This window comes from Mesocricetus auratus, unplaced genomic scaffold (genome assembly GCF_017639785.1).
Source record: "Mesocricetus auratus isolate SY011 unplaced genomic scaffold, BCM_Maur_2.0 Super-Scaffold_100020, whole genome shotgun sequence".
In the NCBI taxonomy this organism is placed as follows: domain Eukaryota; kingdom Metazoa; phylum Chordata; class Mammalia; order Rodentia; family Cricetidae; genus Mesocricetus; species Mesocricetus auratus.
Window position 1 is genome coordinate 32,670,635 of NW_024429201.1, and position 23,060 is coordinate 32,693,694.

Consider the following 23,060-nt stretch of genomic DNA (forward strand, 5'->3'; position numbering starts at 1 on the left):
GAAGATTAATTTCTGTGTTCTGGGTAACTTATTTAATGATTGTTTAGATTGCCTGAAAGAAAAATGTTAAACTTTTACAATAATTTCTGTAAAAGTAACAAGCAAAAGTAGTGAACATTTCTAGGTTCTGATAGACGCCCAAAAGTTTATGATATGCAGTTGGCTTTAAACTTTGTGTGGATGTATCTTTTTTGAGTTGGATACAGAGAGTCTTCTTTTGATTGTGTATATGAGTGTGTGTCTGTGTGACTGTGTGTACAGGTTCACATATATGTAGGGGCATGTGTATCAGGGTTGTATGTATACTCATGACTGGTGGCTAGAAGTCGACATAAGATGTCTGTCTTGATTGTTCTCTACTTGATTAATTGAAGCAGAGTCTCTGGATGAACCCAGAGATTTTCAATTTGGCTAGTTTGGCTTACGTATGTCCTCTTCTTGCCTTCTAAATGCTGGGATTACAGGCAGCTGCCATACCTGTCACCTGTAACAATTTTTATGTGGGTCCTATGGATCCAATATTGGTATTCAGGCTTGTGGGATAGGGGTTTTAGCTACAGAGACGTGAATGGTATCCCAAACCTGTTATTATTTTTAATGGTTTTCAGCCAGTAGAAGATAGAAGGCGTGTTCGAGCCATTCTGCCCTACACAAAAGTACCAGAAACTGATGAAATAAGGTATTTTATACTATTATATTTAAGCATTTGAAAGAGCTAGACAATGAAGATTTATTGCTCTTAAACTAGGAAAGGTTTTGAATTTGAGGAAATGTGACAGCTATATACAATTGTGTTTAGTATTGGATCTGTTGTGATCCCATGGGATGGATGTCTTATGTATTCAGGCTGAAGATATGAATCAGGGTGGCCACAGTGACAATGGCAGGAGAAATACCAACTTTTTTTTAAATAAAATTTCTGAGAAAGTAGAGTTCTTTCACAATTTGTTTGTGACCCTTCTATTTATTTATTGATTGATTGGTTTGTATAACTATAACATTTATGCCTCAGCTTTAAATGATACTGAAGTAATTTTTGAATTTTACCTAGTGTATGAATAATTTTAAATTTTAAGACTATTGTGTAGCCATAGAGCATCATAGTTTTTTATTTATATTTGTATGTAATTTGATAATAACTAATAAACTTGATAATCAAGTTATCCTTTCTTTTCTAAAATCTATTTAATCATTCAGTAAAAAACATCATTCCTTAACTATAAAATTTTTGGCTGCTTCTGAGTAGTTACTAGCTATATGGTTTCTCTTTGAAATAGCATAATAAAATATAAAAACATTTTTGTGGTACTAAAATTTTTGGCAGTTAGTATCAGAAAACAAAGACTTAATAGTTTAATCTCAAAATAAGGGTTCCATTTTAAGATAGTTATAGTCAATCTAATGACATTTAATTAATTAATTTATTCATTTATTTATTTTTGGTTTTTTGAGACAGGGTTTCTCTGTGTAGCTTTGGGCCCTATCCTGGCATTCACTCTGTAGCCCAGGCTGGCCTGAAACTCACAGAGATCTGCCTGCCTCTGCCTCCCGATGCTGGGATTAGAGGCGTGCGCTACCAACACCCGGCTTCATTTAATTCTTATTGACACAATTATTTATGAATTAATGTGGGAAAATGAATAAAAGCAGCTAAAAGGAAGAAAGTCATTTATTAGAGTTATGTAGCATTGAAATATAAGTTCTAGAAAATGTATAAAGTTCTAGTCAGAAACCTAAGGCAGCAGTTCTCAAAGTATATTCCATCTTAATTGTTGATCTGAGACTCATTCAGAGAGTCCATATGTTATATGGGTTTCTCCAGTGAAGATTTACTTCAAGAATTGGAGGCAGATTCAGGAGACCAATGCTGTCATTGTGTTACGTCCAGATTGCGTCTGAGTCGCAATCTGAGGAAAAACATAAGAAAAAATGGCCCAGAGGAACTAGTGAGTGAGGCAAAGGGGGAGAAAAGCATTTGTCTTACACTCAATGGACTCAATGGACTGGGTCATATTTACTTTATGGAGGAAATCAAGATACTCTTGACTCACCTGGAAAATGTAGCAGGAATCATAAAAACCAGAGACAGATATTGGGGTTCAAGCTGAAGATCAGAAAAGCAAAGCAGTCAAGCCACTATAGGGTTACCTTTACCAAGGCTCAGACCAAAAAGGGGTGGTCCTGCCCTCAGCGTGGCTGCAGACTGAATACACTGCATTCCTGTCCCCACCCACCTTATATTCCTCTCTCTAGTGCTGGGATTCAAGTTGTGCAATACCACTGCCTGGCCTATATGGCTGACTAGTGTGGCTAGCTTTGTACTCTACCAAAATATCACAGGAAAAGCCTAGAAGGAATCTTCATATACCTTGTCATCCTATTAGCTTGACACATAGAATTAACCACCAAAGTTCATGAGATTGAAATAATTTTCAAAATTATTTTAAACTGTGACGGTAGAATAAATGTCAAAAGTCTTGGCCAATTAGAAACTGCTGGTGCTTTAAAGGAGAGAGAAGAGCACAGAAGTGCACAGTGTTCTGGCTAAACAAAAATAGCTTCACTGGATGTTATGGATGAGGAAGCAAAGTGCTTATTATATTGTGTTTTGACCTTCGGCTGTATATCTTTCTAGTATTTCTTGTAGTAAATGAGAAAACAATTCCATATCGGTTTTAGAAAGGCTTCATTTATTTGGCTAAGTGATAAAATCTGCTATCTCAAAAATATTGGGCACCATTCAAGAATCAAGAGGTTGCTGGTGGTGGCGCAGGCCTTTAATGCTGGCACTTGGGAGGCTTAGGCAGGTGGATATCTGTGAGTTCAAGACCAGCTTGGTCTACAGAGTGAGTTCTAGGATGGATTCCAAAGCTACAAACCCTGTCAACACCACCACCACCACCAACAAAAAAGCCTGCAAGAAAAATCGCAAGGAATTGCTGATAGTTTTGTTTTTTATTGATGAAATACATCAGGCAACATCTCACGCCCCCTGATGGTGTAGAGCTTAAAAACATCTAGTAGTAAAGAGGAAATCTAAGCTTGTACTCTGAACTATATAATAGGAAAAAAAATCATAGATGACCAACACATATCTGGGTGCCATGTTGAGACAAAGAATGTTACTCGTCTGAATGAAAAAGATGTGTTATAATGCTAGTTCATTCTCTACATAATAAAATCAAGTTTGATTATCTAAAGGAATTTCTGAATTTACTTTTTCATACATGTGTTAGTTATATATTGCATTTTATTACATTTCTCATACATACAAAAGAACAACATTGAAACTTAAACTGTAGAATTCAGTTTTCTTGGAACTACTTCTAATACATGTGTAATTGTTTACTATTTAGGGAAAGTTTAATTTGAATCTAATCTAGCAAAGTAGATGGTAGATAGAGGAACTCTAATCCAGAAAACTGGACACCCAACAAAGTAGACACCCTTATCAAAGCTATAATGAAATTGTACATATAATGAAATTAGGATTCAGATTATTAACTGTCTTCAGTTTCACAAAACATGCCAGAAACAGCACAGAACTTTAGGTCTTATAAGTGTTTCTGCATTTTTCCAATATCATAATATCCAGTGTGGTGACTTAGGACTGCGTCAATGTCCATTTTTAAAATTTTAATGTCATTTACTATTTTAGTTTCTTAAAAGGCGATATGTTCATTGTTCACAATGAATTAGAAGATGGATGGATGTGGGTTACAAATCTACGAACAGATGAACAAGGCCTTATTGTTGAAGACCTAGTAGAAGAGGTGGTGAGTATCATGTTTTCCTACACTTTAGATCCTAAATCCTTATAAAAAAAAGTTTAGAACTTGTCCACTTTCTGTGCTATTAGATAGGGACAGATTTCATTTGAAAGCCTTTAATTCATAAGCACAAGGACATTTTAAGGTGTATTTGGTGTTAGTAAATAATATTTACTTATAATGAAATAAACAGTGTATTAGTATGTTACAATATACTTTGCAGCTTCTGAACTAAGTGATCACTTATTTTGATACTTTTTGTGCTTCTGCTCATAATCAGGTATATTTCAATCATATATGAATTTAAGTGGTATGTTTTGCTATAATTTTTCAAATGTGTGTATAATTTTTAATAATCTAGGAGAATGTAATTATATTACACACAAATAATCCCAAAGTCCTATAGTTTGAATATTCCCTTTGTTTACTTGCTATTATACATTTTTATTCATCTTATTATATAACATAAATTACCCATATTTTAAGATGCAGATCTAAACATTATTATTTTGGAATTTACCTTTTCCTTTTAGATTTGTGTGGTAGGAATGAATTTCTGTGATCTTTTATGCCTCTTCCCTTCCCCCCCCCTCTTCCCACAACAGCCTGTGGAAGATGGCAGGTTTTTTTTTTTTATTGTTTTTATTTTTTTTTTTTTGATTACTGATCCTTGGTCTGCCTATTCTGGCAACTAGATCCTGATTCATAAGCATAAAACATGCTGAGGAACACTGGAAGGAGTTATGGAAGTTGTATGTGATATATCCTGTATTCAGTCACATGCAGCAAAAGATTTAGGGTTATAATTTACAGTTCTTTAGTGTTGAGAGTTCTAGAGGTACTTATGCCACACAGGCAGGACATCCACACTGAGCCACCTTATTGTCTGTGTTAGTTCTCCTATACATTTTTAGGCTTTGTTTATGTTAGTTTCCTTTTGCTTATTACACTACTCTTTCCTATTCTGATTATAAAGGGATGAAAATATAGTTGGACTTGTCCTGAAGCAATTAATTTCTGGATCAAAATAAATTTTAGTAAGAAGAAATGAATATTAGCAAGTGTACGCAGAAGAATAATACAGAATAGTTCAGTATAAGATAGTGTAAGTTGCTACAACTACAGTTCAGTATATACTCAGTGAAAACTGAACTTAGCCTCTGTTTGGGGTTGTGGTGCTGTTACAGAGAATAACTTAGACTTTAGTTATATAGTCACTATTGTGGAATGAGTAATACTAATGTTAGAATAGCTTTAAAACCTGGGGTATAGAGTAGAGTAAGATAAAGTTTAAGATGACAGAAAGAGAGGATTCATTTTGTATTCCACAGAAAAGAAAGAGCTCACATTTTAGGGTCTAAGATTGTAAGGAGGTAGCAATTGAGGTAGTTATCTTTGATGGCTTGGTTTTTTTTTTTTAAGTAGGTAGGTAGAAGTGAGTTAAAGGACATTCTGATAGCAACAATCACAACAGAATGCAAATTACAGTAGAGAGGTGAAATAGATTAGCAAATGAGTAGTTATGTGTGACCATGGCATAGGCACACAGAAGGTGGGTAATGTGAGACAGGGATTTACATACTTGAGGACCAAGGTTAAGAACATTGCTTGTGAAATGAGGAATCTGTAGGCAGGAAAGGTAGTAAAGGTTTGGCTTTAAAATAGTGTGTCCATTTGGTTTGTTTACATCTACAATTGACACTAAGGAATTTAGAGAGGCTGGAGTGGGCACAGCAGTAATTATGCTGTAGTTGGGCTACCTTAATAACTTGTAAAAAGAGAAGAAAGGGTCTTATTTAAATTGATGGCGAGAGGAAGAGGAAAGAAGAGAGGACAGAGAACTATTTGGGGATAGTTCTTGAACAGAAACATCTTTTCTCCTAACACAACTATACAAAGTATGGAGATAGTTTTGAAGATCAGTTTCTTAGGAATTTTAATGAAATTACATAAGGCTTTAATTGTATATAATTAAAAGTTATGCTGTCTTAATCTCTTCCCCTTAGGGACGGGAAGAAGATCCACATGAAGGCAAAATGTGAGTTTGTATTAACTATTGAAAGGAAAAAAAATGTAAAACTGTAAATTAGAATAATAGTTAAATACTTAATGAATTGTAGACTAATGTTTTTTTAAATTTGGTTCAGAGAATTGATATATAAATAACTCTTAAGGATCTAGCACTAAATTCTTAATTTTAAGCAAGCAGTGGCCTGTACCTATATACAAATCTCATATCCACAAACAAAAGCCTTATCAAGTAAACATTGTGTTTGCATTTTAATGACCAGCACACCTCCTCCCATTTCTCTTCATTTTCTTCCTTTTTTTGTTTTTTTTTCAAGACAGGGTTTCTCTGTACTGTTTTGGAGCCTGTCCTTGATCTTGCTCTGTAGACCAGGCTGGCCTCAAACTCACAAGAGATCTGCCTGCCTTGCCTCCCGAGTTCTGGGGTTAAAGGTGTGCGCTACCAATGCCCGGCTGCTCTTCATTTTCTTACTAAGGAACTTTTAAACTCAGTTTTTATCATGCATTGACAATTTTAGTATAACCCAGCAAGGTCTTTTATAATAAGCTTTTTTAACTTGTATATATACAGGATTCCTTTTAAAATCTTAGCCTTCAATTGTCTTTTGTTCATTTTATTTCAATAGAGTACTCATGTTATCTTTTCAGTGAATTTTTTTCATAAGAAATCTCTCAACATTTATAGATGATATTTAAAGCTTGCCTCAAATGTTTTATTTTCTGTTCTGTAGCCATTAGAAGAGGAAATACATTAAACTGAATATTCAACATGTAATTCTTTTTGCTACCTTTTGTTTTTTCTTAATATAATATATTACGTCTTATGAGTACGTTGTTACATTATTGCTCCATATGGATAAAAGTGACTCAATTGCTCAACTATACCTAGTGAATTGTGTTTGAAATCTGTATCAGAAATTTCAAATTCTAATTTAATGCTTGAAGGAATCAAATTCATAACAAAAGTAGATTGGAGATAATGAATGAATACCTGTGTGTATGTACATTCCCATTTTTCTCCAAACACAATAATTCTGATCTTCATTGTATAACATCTTCATAGAGATCATAATGCAAAGAATCATGTCCTTTCCTCTTGTCAGAAGAAAGCAGTCTGAGTTACTGTAGCAAATGGCCACCTTCTTTTCTGTTGGGTATTCCAAATTGTTCTTTTCCTCACAGTCACTGTTCAATACTTAATGGTTTGTCTAAAAGGCTTATCAGATAGTACCACTTTCTCAACTAAAATCCCAAACTGATCCTTTGTTAACTTTTATTCAGCAGAGCTGCAAAAGATGACTGTGACACCTGTCTCCTGTACACCTGTCTCCTGTACCTTTTATTATTCTTACCATCTCTCTCTCCCCTTTTTAAGCCTTTTGAATGCATAGCTTTACTTTTTATGCTTTTATTATTAAGCTGCTTCCCAGGGAACGATTAATCTTCAATTATTTATGTATTTATCTAACTTAGTTCAGTGAATCTTCATGTTGTTCCTTACATATGCTGAAGATTTGGTACCTGTCTCCATTATTTTCCAAACTCCCCAGCATATACCCACAACTGTACTTACTGTAGTTTTATGCTATTTTTTTCCTAACCAGAGTCTAGACTTCTTAAGAGCAAAGGCTTTTATCTTGAGCTCAAATCATGTCATTAGTTAAATCAGTTTTATACAAGAATGACTTCAGGAAATAGGATTATCCCTTTGCCTCAAGGCTGTTTTCTTAATTTTTGAATATGACTAATATTTTGAACTTTATTGACTTTTTAAAAACTCTCTGGGTTTTATTTTTACTGGCTAGAAAGCTATAGGGATGGTCTTTGATGCCATCTAGCTGACTCTCCTAGAATATAGAAATCCTCTCTAGCATGTGTACTAAATTGTAGTTTAGCTTTAACATGAATGCAGTATGTAGCCTCAAACATTTTAAAGCATTCTGGACTGTATTGTTCATTTCCTTTTCATTATTCATGTCTGCTCTGAGAGCATCAAGAAATTTGAATTAGTAAGTTAATGGTTGGAATAATTTTTTAAAATTTTTTCATTTACTTGAAAATTAAGTTGTATTTTAACTTTCCCTAGTAATAGGATGGTTAATTTGAAGCAGAATGAAGGACTTTAAGCCTGTAGCACTGCACCTGAGAGCACTTGTATTTTCTGTCTTGTAGTAAGTGTACTTTACAACTGAAACTTAACTCAGTACTACAAGTCTGTAGACTATAGGAAGACTCAGCAGAGTGGCAGGGTAGTGATCTGAGATTCCCAGTGAGAGAAAATAGGATTCAATGTAAATAAGAGGAAAAACTTAAGAACTTTGCCTTTTAAATAATTTGATGTATTTTCTTTTTGAGACAAGGTCTCACTGTATGGTCCTGGCTGGCCTGGATCTTGCTGTGCAAACCAAGCTGGCCTGAATTTATAGTTATCTGCCTACCTTTGCCTCCCAAGTGATGGGATTAAAGGTGTGCATCCCCACTCCTAATCATTAAGTAATTTTTTTAATGTTTATTTTGTGGACAGATAAATACTAAGTACTTGAAATTTTATTATGCCATATTTTCAACTATTACAGTTTATAATACATTCTAAATGTTTAATTCCAGAATATTTATTACTTTAGCAGTCCAGTTTGATAGGCTTTCAGTTCAGAATTAAAAATAGTTTTAGTTTTCTCTGTTGGTGTGTACTTGTTCTTGTATTAACATTTTAATTTTATTGGGAGAGATCTTATGTTAAAAGAAAATTAATTTGGAGAGAAACATGAGAGAAAATAATTTAATTCTACCTTGTATCATCTTCCCCTATAAGCTGTCCAAGGAAAAATAGAGCTATGATATATGCATACTACCAGAACTAAAAATCAGTACTTTTTCAAATATTATAATTAATATGGACACTGTAGTTTATATTTGACAGTTCCTAGTTTTTCTATACTTTGTTGAAATAAAGCACAGTAAGTTTCCAAAAAACAGTAAGAATGTAATGATGAAAATTTGACTGTTTCTGTTGGGTTTATTTCATGTCAGCCTAAATTATAAAGATTTTGCTTACTTGTGAGTACATGAAAGCAGCAGGCGCTTTGTGGACTTTGATTTACATGTCACGTTTGTTCTCCTTTAAGATGGTTCCATGGGAAGATTTCCAAACAAGAAGCTTATAACTTACTAATGACAGGTACCTTTGTATTCTTTAATGTCTTCATAAAGTATGAAATTGAAACAACCTTTTCTCATGTGCTATTGTTTCCTTTAGCATTTCGTTAATACTTATGCATATTATAATTTGTTCGCAATACTTGGAAGCTGGTATTTTTCTGTTTTTAAGTTAAAATACATCTATAATAAACTCCTGTGAAGTATATTTTTCTTCTTCCCTAACTTCTGGGCCTGTTTCCTTCCCCATGTGTTAGCTTATGACCTTGTGATACACTTTTTGATTGTGTGTATCTTAGATCTATCCTACTTATAATATACTTAGAAGAATATACAACATACTAATGTTAAAAATATATTAAGAGAGCATTTCATATTTACAAATACAAATTTTTGTCATTCCTTTTATTGATCATTTGATTTCTAGTCTGCAAATACCATATAACTTACAATGTATCAATAGAGGAATACAATGTTTTCATTTATAATCCCCTTTTATGTTTCTCAAGACAGGGTTTCTCGTGTAGTTCTGGCTGTCCTGGAACTTGCACTGTAGACCAGGTTGGCCCGAACTCAGAGATCTACCTCCCTTTGCCGCCTGAGTGCTGGGATTAAAGGAATGCACCTTTGTGTGCATGAGGGAATTACATAATTAAGCCTTATTTATTGTATAATTGTATTCCTAATTTCTGTGATTTTTACAGGAAAATGCAAATTAAGTTTATTTACTATTTAAAAGCAGTTGTCTCAACCTATGGGTTGTGACCTCTTTGACAAACCTCTTTAACACAAAATACTTACATTACAAATCATAACATTAGCACAATTACAGTTATAAAGTAGGAATGATACTAATTTTATAGTTGTGGTTCAAAATATGAGGAACTGTATTAAAGGTTGCAGCATTAGAAAGGTTCAGTGATTTCAAGTAATAATTATGTAACTTTGTTCTTATTAACTGTTCATTGCTAAATTAATATAACTAGCAGGTATTTATTAGTAAGCTATGTCTGACAAAGATTGGGGACAATCAATCTACTATATGTATTTAGATGTTATAGTTCTGGAAAAATTGGTAGTTCCTGTATTTTATAGGGTACCCTATAAAATTCATAAGTATGCGATCTTAGTTTATATAAGATGTCATTATATTTTAAATCAGTGACTTACTTTCATATAGGATTTGAGGCAGTTTTTGAAGTGCTTAATGCATTAACCTGCACTAAGTAGGTTCAGAAAAGTCATAAAACATGCAATGATAGATATACAGATCATGCTTAAACCAGAGTGCTATGGCATCAGCTTATGGGCGGAACCAAAAATACGCATTTTAGTGAGTTGTTGGTGTAGGCTTATATTTCAATATTGAATCACCAAATACTTGAAGTATCCATGATTTTCTTAGGCGTGTAAACATGAAAAGAATCTAAACATATTTCTTAGATTCATTTGTATTTTTACTCATTCATATACTCATTTTGAAAGAGTGGACACTTTACCGAAATGACAAGCACATTCATGTATAAATTTACACATGATTCCCATCTTACATTGAAGAAGAAACAGAAAGTTTCACTGTCACCGAGGGTTTTCTTTATCATATATTAAATTGCAGTTTGTACAGATTTTTATTTACTTATATACTTCTTTGAATTGCACACCAAGTGTCTTGATTGCAAGAGCCTAAACTGAATGATTGGAATCATTACTCATTACATGTGATACTGTGTTAGGTATGGTTTTTTTTATAAGAGTCAATCACTAATCTTTCTGTTAACCAATACTTAACCATAAAGGAAACATTACAGTGTTAGGGGCCATTGCTAATTGAAGAAATTATTTTTTATGTACCTTTTCAGGATGATACTGAGTGAGTAAAATAACAGATATGTATGTATTGACTGTGGAAGGTATGCTCACATACTTAAGCTATTTTGAACCTGCCTTTGTAAGTGCTTATACAGTTATATTACAGTTTTACTTGTTAATCATTAATTGGAAATCCACAGACAGTGTACACTATTAGGTAAAATTAGTTTAACTTTTGAAGATCTTCTTTAGGAGATTAACATTTGATGGAATTGTTTTAGTCACTGTCACTGTCAGGTTCTTTCTGAGAAGGAAGGATAGAGGCCTGACTGCAGAGGTTACTGTTACAGATTTTCAGTTCCATATGTCTAGGAAATAAAACTAGTTAAGATATACCAGAAGCAGTATGAGTGGTTTTAAGTCATAAACTGAAAATAGGAAACACTGTCTTAAAGTTTTATAATAAAAATTTACATGTGCTTATGACTTTGAATATACTTCCTAATTAGATTACTTAGTATATTTTCCTTTTATTTGATAGAGTATAAAGCTAACAACTTAATTTTTACAGTTGGGCAAGTCTGCAGCTTTCTTGTGAGGCCTTCAGATAATACTCCTGGTGATTATTCCCTGTATTTTCGGACTAATGAAAATATTCAGCGATTTAAAATTTGTCCAACACCTAACAACCAGTTTATGATGGGAGGCCGATATTATAACAGGTAAATCATGAAACAGTTTAAAATATCTTTTAGTCGTGGGAAAAATAGTTGGACTCAAAATATAAAATTTCTAGTAGCAGTATCTTATCTGAGATTGCTTTTAAAGCAATCAAGAATGAATATTAATAGCTCGTCTACTCCCAAATATCTTATTGATTAATAAAATATTTCTGTATAATCTGTTTGTTAGTAATTCCCTAGGAGGTATCTGGTTTTTAAAAATGTCATTATATAATTGTGGCTTATCCTCTAATGTTGATACTTTCTGTGTGCCATGATTAGTTTTTACCTCTCAACTTCTATGAAAACTTTGTCTTAAAATTAATGGTGAATTTTAGTTGCTTGCTTAGAAAAGTAATTAAATTAATAGAGGAAACTGTAAGATACAGAGTGACAGAATTCTTTGGGAAAAGAAAAGGCTGAGTGAAACTTTTGCCTACTTTGATAATGAAAGTACTGTTTCCTCTTTCGGGGCTGGAATAGTCTTGTTTTTAAAATATATTTACCTGCTTAACTTGTTAATACCACACTAGTATTGCCCGTGAATTAGAATGCTGTAATTTCCAGTCTCAAGTTCATAAAGCTCCAACAGCTGCCTTACCTGGAAGAAAACAATAATCCAGTGAGAAGATCTTTTGCTTATCAGAAGTTTAATGGACAGTTAAAAAACGTTAGATGAAAGATGTAATTTGAGACATTTGCGTACCTTATACTTAAGCTACCCTAGTACCTGGTTTTAGACTTCTTCACCTAGAATTTAGCTTGCTAGAGTTTTAATTTATCTTAAATTAGATTTTCCCATTATCAAGGTTTTGGGAGACTTGGAACGAGACTTGGAACATACATTTGAAAGCATACATTTGTAGTAAATTACTAAATACCAAATTAAGATTTTTGTAAAAAAAAAATATATTGTCTTGGTTAGGGTTATATTTTATGAAGAGAAACCATGACCATAGCAACTCTTATAAAAGAAAATATTTAACTGGACCTGCTAACAGTTCAGAGGTTTATAGTCTATTCTCAGCATGCCAGGAAGCATGTTGTTGTGTAGGCAGAAATGCTATTGGAGAGGTAGCTGAGAGTTCTGTATCTTTATCCATAGGCAGGAGAAGAGTGACACTGGGCCTGGCTTGAGCTTCTGAAACCTCAAAGCCCACCCCCAGTGACACACTTTCTCCAGCAAGGCTAAACCTAATAGTTCTTCTCCCTGAGACTATGGTGACCATTTTCATTCCATCTGCCACAAGCATGAGCTGATTCACATAGGATTATTTATTTTCAAGATTTTTTATATAAACTTCATCTTTACAAACATGGACAATCTTTATAAACTGTGGGCTCTTGATTAGCTTTGTAAAGGGTAGTCCTTGTAATTAGAGAACATAAGGAACAAGAAGAAAGAAATTCAGGAATTTTTACACATTCTTAAATTATTAGAGTGCTTGCAAAATATTAAACATGGTCTCTACCACTCCTCAAATCTGACTTTCATTCCCTATGGATATATCGATCTTAAAATGTTCACGTACCTTGTTTCTAATTTTGTTTGTTGTTTGTTTATTCTTTGAGTGAAATCTAAAAGGGTAACAAGATAGCTCAGAGAGTCGAAAACCATGTTCTATGCAAGCCTGACAACATGAGTCTGATTTCTGGAACCCATGGTGGGAAGAGAGAACTGATTCTCAAAAGCTGCCCTCTGGCCTCTACACACATGCCTTCATGTACCCCAAATGTAAAAATAAAAAGAAGGCCCAGATTATGTGGCTGGTAAACAGAAAAAAAAACACTATTAGAAATATTTTCTAGGAAGTAATTTAGAAGGAAACACACATTTGCTATTATTTAAATATGAATATCCGATATAATATTCATTAGCTCTAACAGAGGCATACTATGGTATTCTGTTTTCCCATTAGACTTTTTGCTTTGTTTCATGAAGTAACTACTGAGCTACAGCTTTGGTATAACTTTAGAAAAGGAGAGGCATTAGCACCAAACTGAATTCAGCATACATTCATTGATTAATCTATTTAGTGAAATCTACTGTGCTGCATACAAATTAAAGAAAAAATAGCATTTCTACATTATTAATGCGCTGAACTGTTATAAAAGATGATGTTCAAGTTGTGTAAATTGAAAGAAAATACAAATAGGCATGGGAATCACTAAAAAGGATAGAATTTAGATAATGGTAAAAAAAGAAAGTGGGATTTTAGTAATACATTGAAGATTAACAGTTTTGTAGTTCAGGAAGAAATGCAAACAGTTTATGCTGTGGGTACTAAATTAAAGTACATTACATGTGTCTTTAGAAACTTGTCTTATAAATAAGCCCCCTCCCAGTGGCTACTATAACTGAAGAAAATAGCTTTCTCTTTGTAGTCACTATTGATTGTCTATAGACCCCCCCCCCCCCCAGGGAAGGGTGGCCCTCATGAGCCCTCTCTTCTCCATTTCAGGGTGATTGGAGGTTGAATCTTGCCAGTGGTGTGTAGTTAACAGTTGTGGGTTCATGAATGCAGTGGCCATGCCATCTCTGGGAGACAGTCTACTTAGAACACTGTACCCTTTCATTCAGTTCTTACATTCTTTCTGTTCCCTTTTCCACATTGTTCCCTGAGTTTCAGAGAGGGAGATAAGATGTCAAACTATAGCTAAATGTTTAGCAGACAAGGTTGTGAGTTTCAGCAGTAACTATTTTGCACTGTAAAAAGAACCTTTGACTAAATCTGACAACAGAACTAATCTGTGGGAATGAACACAGTAAGAATTATTTTTTGATACAAGTTATCATTATGTAGCCTTGGCTGTCATGGTACTGTATAGATCAGTCCCATCTTGCTTGAACTTACAAAAATCCACCTGCCTCTGCTTCCCCAGTGCTAGTTTAAAGGTGTGTTCTACTATGTTTGGCTAGGAAATGTGGATGTAAATCCTGTCCACTCCTCTAAACAGCATCTGTAGCTTTTTCCCTGCTGGAGCCTATGACACTCAACTAGGGGCTTGATCACAGTGACAACTGTACAGGCAGAATTGTATTAGTTTTTCTTCTTTTGACTTGTATTTTCACCTAAGTATTCATGTGTTATAATGACATTTTAAGCAAAAGCAAATGTTTATGATTTGATGACAAAAGTTCTTAGTTTATCATTTGCTAAATAGATGCCATTTCTGTTAGTTTTTCATATGTGTGAAGGGTTGTTTTTTTAAAATCATAACTTGTAATCATTTTCTCACTGAGTGTCACTTCCTGCCTATGGACTGTAGTGTCATTGACTTGGCTGTGTATTTGTGGAAACCAAAACTTTTAATTTACATAATCTAACCTGTAAACCTGTATTTGGAACATTTCGATTTTTATAAAATGATGTGACTATTATGATTTTATTCTATGAATATGTTCATATTATATGCTCTCAAAAGGTACTTATGAATAGATAATCCTTGGTAACAAGATTCTAAGAAATTTATACAGTTATTTATTTTAACAGTATCGGGGATATCATAGATCACTATCGGAAAGAACAAATTGTTGAAGGCTATTATCTTAAGGAACCTGTACCAATGCAGGTCAGTATTAATTTTTATTGCTTAAAATAATTTACATCTTGTTGTAAAAATAATTTTGTAGCTACATAAGCATAGATTCTGCTAAAACTGGATAGTATTTAAAACTACATATTATTTCAATTTCTTTACTTTTTCAAATTGTTCACATTAGATAATTCGTAAGTCCTTAGTAGATATCAATAAATCCTTGGTAGCTTCTTTTTCTGTCTTTTGTTCATTTTTATTAAATTTGTTCTTTGACAGTTTTACACATGTATGCATGCTTACTGACTATTCCCTCACCTCTTGTCCGCCCCACCTCCTCCCCAAAAATGCCTCTCATTCAGTCTGTTAATTTTGTTTTGTGACCCACAGAGATTAACCAGGGCTGTCTGTGTAACCGTGTGTTTGGAGCTCTGCTGGAGTTGTGATGTTCTCAGGAGTGGTATCACAACTAAAGACAGTGATTCTCACTTCTTCCAGAATCTATCAATAGATCAGAGGTATAGACTAGTGCCTAGTGAGTCCCTCCCCATTCTGTGATTGACTGTTGATAGGGCCAGTCTAGTAAGGACCCAGTATAGATAAGTACAGTTGTTGTGAATTATAATAATTGCAGCAGTTATGTTGAGTCAAGAGAATGGCATTGGTCGTCTTCACCCCCACTTCCGACTCTCACATATTTCCTGCTCCTGCATGGTCATGACCCTGAGAGTTAGAGTGGGTGGTATAAGTTCTGGTTGTGCTCCCCTCCCCCACAGACCTGGGTTGTTTGTTTGCCAGACTTACAGTACTCTGTACCTTCTTTGAAGGGAGAGAGCAATGGTCAGGACAGAGTAATACTAGGGAAAGGAGTAAATTCTTTGGAGGGAAAGATGAAGATGGCACAGCTTTCAGAGCCAGTCTTATGCAGGTTTAAAAAATGATGGAAGAATATTAAGGACAAGAGAAGTTTAAATGTTTTATTACTTCATTTGCCTATAGTGTTATCATGGGAAGAGCATGTCTGTATACTCAAGCAGAGTAAAAGGATAGTGAGAGTGATGGGTTAATAAGTGGCAGCCCTTGGTATACAAGGCAGGAATGCTGGAACAAGAGAGTAGTAAATACTGGTTAACAGGCAAGGTGAGTAGCTGTTCTGTATTCCACTTGTCCTGTCAGAAGTGTTCCATGACAGGACATAGCAGAGACTGCTCTATGAGGTATGCACACCTGTAATCTCATGCTCCTTAGGCAGAGATAGGATTGCTGCTAGTAAGATACCACCCTGGTCTACATCGGAAGTTCTAGGCCATGCCTTTAAACAAGAACAAAAGGAAAACAAAAAAAGAAATTTTGTTTTGTTTTAAGTAGAATGAGTGAAGTAAAGATACAGGAAGTACTGTGAAAAAAGTTTGGTGTTCCCTTACACTGTTTACAAGTTAGGTCATTTCAAATGGTTGTATATTGAACTAATTGCAGTTAACTGGGGAGTTATTATTCTGAAGTTACATGTAGATTCAGAGGCTATCTTATCCTTGTGACAGTATTGTATTAATATTTTCCTTCATTTTCCACTACCTCAAATAGGCTGTAAAACTGGGTGCTGTGTAAATATTAGCTGAATCACTCTCTTTAGGAGGTAGCTTCCAGTTTATCATGTATATATGTCTTATCTCTATGTGCTTCCTGTATTTATATCATTATTTATCTATCTAGATCTTACTAGTTTAAATCAATCTTTAGTTTCCATTCTTTCTTGACAACCTTCTATTAACTGTAATGAGCATGGGTATTCGCTTTTGTTAGCAGGTCTGAGAGACCTTGACTGCTGACAGTTTCTTTAGAAACTATTGCTGAGAACTGTTATTAGGTGTTAGTAATCCAGTTCCTGCATGCTATATCCTTAGTTCTGCATTGGCTAGTTGAGTTAGAAATGGTTCTAGTTTGTCTCATAAGTTTACAAGTTTTATGTAGAAATTAAGTAATAAAGTAGTCCATCCTAAATTTGAACTTTTATTTTCTAATTTAATTTTACAGTGAGAAATATAAACATGTAACACCAAACAGTTAGAATATGATTTGTTTCAGATATTTAGTGACTTTAACTCTTAATATAACCAAACCAAAGAAACCTTATGTTGCTATGCTTTGCATAAATTATCTACAGAGAGTTGAATGTCTCAAAAATGGTTACTGTGAAACAAAAGTATTTCTATAAAAGCAATTAAATGTTAGTGATAGTGTACTGTGTTAGTTCTATAATGAAATAAAATGTCTACAAAGAGTTGAATGCCTCAAAAGTGGATATTACTAAATAAATGTAGTTCTACACAGGCAATTAAATGTCAGTAATAGTATACTGTGTTAGCCATGGAATGAATGTAGGTTTCAGCAGAAATTTGAATAGTAAAAACATATACTTGTCTTTTAGTTGGTAGTCTATTAAAACATATAAAGGCTATTAGTATCCATTTTCTGATGAACAACTTGACCAATTGGCAAAATCAGTTAACCCTCCATACCCTATAGGCCCAGACATTAGCTTGTATAGAAAGAAGCAAGCCAGCCGGGCGTTGGTGGCGCACGACTTTAATCCCAGCACTTGGGAGGCAGAGGCAGGCGGATCTCTGTGAGTTCGAGGCCAGCCTGGTCTACAAGAGCTAGTTCCAGGACAGCCTCCAAAGCCACAGAGAAACCCTGTCTCAAAAAAACAAAAAAAAAAAACAAAAAAAACAAAAAGAAAGAAGCAAGTCTTAGAATTAGTACTTCATGGAGAAGACACTAGAATAAAAGAACAGGTGAGATGGCTCAATGCCTAATGTTCTTGTCCTTAGGTCATTTTGGTGAAAAGTAGTGTATTGCTCTCTAATTGTAAAATGTTTTCATACTTAACAAATACCAACTTAGAATATTCCAGTCATTTTTTAAATTCTATGTTTTCCTTCAATATCCCTTTTATAAGCTTGTTTTCAGCATGAATTCACAAACTCTCATGATGAAAATGATGTAAAAAATTTAAGGAACATTAATAATTTCCATTTAGCAAAGTAGGATAATTTCATTCTTGTCATAATAGTGCATGATAACTCTATTAAATGACTAACCAGATAAGAAATGTATGTGTGTATAAATATATATGTGCATATGGTGTGTGTGTTTATATAGATACATACACACACATATATACATATATTAGTTGGCTAGGGTTCTTGTTATATATGACTAATGGTTCAAATTTCCCTATTTTTTTTTTTTAGAAATAGTCATTGATTCTTAGTTTTGAGAAAATATATTGTGTATCATAGTAAGATATTTGGTTATCAAATTAATTTCCTCACAGTAAGTCCATAGTGTAGCAATTTCTTTAAATTCATTCATTGTTATAGTAAATGTCAATATTTTCCTCTCATTTCCCTCTCATCATTCATAACAGAAAATTAAAAAGTTTAAAGTTTTCATTAGCTGTTTAATGAATAATATAACAAAAGGCAAGAATATGTCCTCTTACCCTTTTCAAGATGCTATAATACCTGGCAATGCATTAAAAGCTAAGGGTGATACAACAGAGGACTTACTTTACTATTGCATCCTTGTATCTTTACCAGGGATTAGCAAAGATTTTCTAGAAAGCTCTAGGTAGTAAATACATTACGTTTTATGCCCAATCTATTTCAAATACCTAACTCTACCTTAGTAATTGAAAACAACTACAGACCATATTATTAACATGGCTGTGGTCCAGTAAAACTTTTTATACAAAAAAAGAGGACTGGGCTTGGAGCTGGGGCACCTGGTGATATAATTGAGTAGTAGAGCACTTGCCTAGCATGCAGAATGCTGTAGGTTCAAACCACAAACAACAACAAAGTAAGCGAGAGATAGTGGGTTGAATTTAGCATGCATGTCATAGTTTGTCACCTTTATCAGAAGTAATTAATGCTTGCGTTTCTTGCCATCTTATTATTGCTGAGAAAGGAAATGAAACAGAATGTCTCAAAATAGAACAAAAATGTGATCATGAAAATAGTTTAAAGTTCTGTATGTACAAGAAATTGAATAGACAAATTGAATAGACTTGACAGAGCCTCCAAATGGCTCAATACCATAAAATAGTCTTTCAAAATACAAGAACTGCTGTACATAAATGGGAAGATTAAAATTCAGTTTAACATACCTGATACAATTGAAAATTAATGTATTTAGGATGATCATGATTTTTTTATATTTGTGACGTAATTCTTTAGGCAATTTAGCAGTTAATGTCAGCTGCTTTATATGCATTACTAATGCCTATTATGTAAAATCAAGCATAGGAAAAATGAAGTTCAAAGCATACTGTTCATTTCATCCTTAACACATAATAGGAACTGAACAATGTAGCCTTGTTTTAAATGTCCTTAAGGAAAAAGGAATAAGTGTAGGTCATAGTAAATGTGGTGCGTTGGTGTAAAAGAGATAGAAGGCCATGAGAAGTTTTGAAGCAAGAGAGAGCTGTGAAGTAGTGAGAAGAAAAGTGTCTTATTTCAGATAGTTTATAAGTGCCAGGTGTGGCTGTAATAGTGTGCTGGGTCATGTGTGCTGAACTGAGGTTAAGGTGGGGATGTGTCCTGATTCAACTGGTTAGCTTTCTAATCTTACTTGGTGTTTCTCAGAGATAAAGAACATTCACCAACACGACTTTGCTCTAATTCACATGCCTCCTCATTTGCCACTTAATTCTGACTGAGGTTTTGTCCATGAGGGATGTTCTTGAGAAATGATAAACCTTTCTGAGAATTTAGATTTTAGTATTAGAAATATTTTACCTGCTTTTTAATTAGTAATTTGATATATTTTCATGAATAATTTTAGTGTTTCTTTACAATTCAGGATCAAGAACAAGTACTCAATGATACTGTGGATGGGAAGGAAATCTATAATACAATTCGTCGTAAAACAAAGGATGCCTTTTATAAAAACATTGTTAAGAAAGGTTACCTTCTGAAGAAGGGTAAGTCAACTTTTAGGACTAAGACTTTAATTTAGGATTTTATTGCTCACCATATGATAGTCATAAATATTATACATAAAACTTACTGTAAGATATAGTCAGTTGTTTTGTCATTGATTATCAGGCACTAATACTTGTTTATCTAACCAGGGTTTTAGAACAAGCGTGTATTCCAAGTGTGTCATTAAACCCTGACTTAGTTTCAGGCTCCCCTCCCCCCTTTTTTTCTTTTTTCATGTCCATTGTGTAGATTGAATATAACAAGAAAGAATAGGGCCACTACTCATAAAACATTCTTGGAACCTTCATAGCCGTTTTTCAGTTCTAGCTTCTACACCTTCCTTGTAGTAGGTGATGTTATGCTATTTTTGTTATTGTTGTTATTTGTTTTTTTTTATTAAATTTTTATTTTTTAAGTTTAAATTTAGATTAGAAACATGGTTGGTTCAAAAGTCAGTTCCAGGTCCCTCTCCCTTTCCCTCCTCTCCTCCTGTGCCCTCCCCCCAACTCCTCCATTATTCCCTCATTCCCCCAGGGAGGGTGAGGCCCTCCATGGGGGTGTGCATAGTCTGTCATTTCATCCAGGGCAGGGCCTAGACCCTCCCCCAAGAGTTCAGGGTGAGAGTGCATCTCACATTGTTGGATGCCCCCCCCCTTTTTTAAACAGAAATTCATGGCCTTCAGGGTACCAAAATTTTGATTTTATAGATCTTACCTCAGTTTGACACTAAGGTATTGAGGAGTGAGTGTTGGTGGAAAAACAACTACTTTAAATCAGGAATTTTGAAGATTTTATCATAATAAAATTTCTGAAGACATAGTTAAAGTATTCTGATGAACTCCACCCTTCATTAATTCATTAAACAAGGAGTAATAACAAAAGGCAATTTTCTATATAGGTTATGGGTATTTTGTAATTATACATAGATTGATCTGTTCTTAGAATGAAAACTAAAATGTATTTAATTTTTTTTGTATTCTGAAAATACTATTTCTTAGTTCCTAAAGAAAGAAAATTATTTTTTTTAACAGGCAAAGGAAAACGCTGGAAAAATTTATATTTTATCTTAGAGGGTAGTGACGCCCAGCTTATTTATTTTGAAAGTGAAAAACGAGCTACAAAACCAAAAGGGTTAATAGATCTGAGTGTGTGTTCTGTCTATGTTGTTCATGATAGTCTTTTTGGCAGGTAAGACACTTTTTTTTTAAATATTGGTTTAATAATAAAAATAGTGAATATTTTCAGATGATTTGAATTTTAATTTTAAGAGCATAAAATTATCTAAAATTGATTTAATTTTTAAGGTTTTATTTCCTCAACTTTTCACTAAGTTCTGTGTGAAATTCAACACTATTAGGCAGCCATACGTGGAATGGCATTTCAGTAGTAGGACTAGCTATTGAAGTAATTCAGAAATCACCTTGATCTTGTTATTATCTTTTCTTCCTTTTATCGAAGGGATTGTTTTAAAACAAAACAAGATGATGGTAAGGATAAGAATTCCACCCCTAACACACTCATAGTATGAAAGACTAGGGTTGGAGCAAGGTGGCAAAGTAAGGCCTTTCAGTCCCCAATCTCCACATGTTAATTGAAACAACTATTCATGTACAAAAGTGTCTTCACTAGAGCTAAAGAATCCAGTAGGAAGCGGACATAACATTTGATTTTAGGAATGTAAGACGAGACTCACTGAAGGAGTCAGCATGGAAATAGCATGTTACTTCTTTCCCAGCTATGAGTAGTACAGTGTGGAGAGAAGCATTACCTGTGGCAAGAGAGAATTAGATGTAGGCCTTAGATTTAGAACCCAGTTGAGGTCTACCAAATGAAACATTGTTCTTCTGGAAAATAAGCAATATGGGCATGGTCATAGGTTTTGTCTATAGATCTGAGTACATACTAAACAATTTCATTTTCTTAAAAAAATGAAGATTGGCTGGGTGTTGCTGGCACATGTCTTTAATCCCTGCACTCGGGAAGCAGAGACAGACATATCTATATGAGTTTGAGGCTATTTCTAGGACAATCAGAACTGTTACACAGAGAAACCCTGTCTTGAAAAACTGGGGGTGGGGGTGGGGACAGGAATGAACGCTGTAAGAAAATCCAGGGTGCTTCAGCCACATGAGTTTTGTTTTATATGAAGAAAAGGGATCAGACTATGACCGTTGGATATCAAAGAAAATTACCTGGTTAAAAGAAGAGTTTTGTTAAAAATATATTTTCTGTAGGAAATACCCTCTTTGTGGGAATAGTTCTATTTACTGAATAGAGTGAACTTAATTCAAAAATAATGTAGAGCAAAGATGTGTTTTGACAGTTGGAAAACAATAAATACACTGTATTGTCATTTGTTGCTTTTAATGCAGAGTTCCTTGTAGAAATTAACTGTTGAGAGTATAACACTCTAAGTGTGTTTTAGTTATGAATACTTAATAACAGATTCAAAACCTGATATGAAAAGTTATGTCAATGAAAAAAGGTCAAATCTCTCCTTGGAGAAAACACATCTCTGCTCCTGAAATAGACCAGTTAGTATCAACTTTTTATTGTATGTATCTTTATTGGGATGTGACCAGGAAAAGAGATCAGCACAATCATATATATCCTTTTTTAGAGTAAAGATACCTGTATCACACAACAGGATAAATCAAATTGAATTGATACCAGTTATACGTTATTATACAGTACAAATATCAGCACAAAAGGGCAAATTTGTGGATGAGTACTGTTATATTTTAGCATGCTTTGCACATTCATGCTTTGTGTGAGAGTGTAAAGCCTAATTATATAGATTTGTGGCACTCAAGTAAAATGTGAAAGAAAGCATAACTTTCTTTGATAGTTTGCTTAACTAATATTGGAATAGCACTGCTGTGTAGACGTTCGCCTGCATGGTTGTGCAATTTTCCCAGTTTCTGTTTATTTTTAACTATACTGTATGTTATATAGAAAGCATTTTAGGAGTTTAAATTGAAAGCTATTTCAGTGATAATTATTCAAATGACCACTGTCAGCAGAGTTGTTTGTTACACCTTTATTTTTCC

The 23,060-nt window shown here is 33.9% G+C and overlaps 1 protein-coding gene across 3 annotated transcripts in view; it reads left to right on the forward strand.

The window, feature by feature from the left end:
* Nucleotides 1-23,060, forward strand: part of Rasa1 (RAS p21 protein activator 1) — a 76,149-nt gene that overhangs the window by 34,154 nt on the left and 18,935 nt on the right. For all 3 annotated transcript variants that reach the window (XR_005869873.1, XM_005065683.4, XM_021223472.2), the window contains exons 4-11: nt 609-679; nt 3,659-3,776; nt 5,777-5,808; nt 8,924-8,976; nt 11,335-11,485; nt 14,980-15,058; nt 19,889-20,009; nt 21,042-21,198. Coding sequence is in view for 2 of the 3 variants with exons in the window: in XM_005065683.4 (XP_005065740.1) it covers nt 609-679; nt 3,659-3,776; nt 5,777-5,808; nt 8,924-8,976; nt 11,335-11,485; nt 14,980-15,058; nt 19,889-20,009; nt 21,042-21,198 (782 nt within the window). In the remaining variant the exon portion in view is untranslated. The remainder of the gene's footprint in view (nt 1-608; nt 680-3,658; nt 3,777-5,776; nt 5,809-8,923; nt 8,977-11,334; nt 11,486-14,979; nt 15,059-19,888; nt 20,010-21,041; nt 21,199-23,060) is intronic.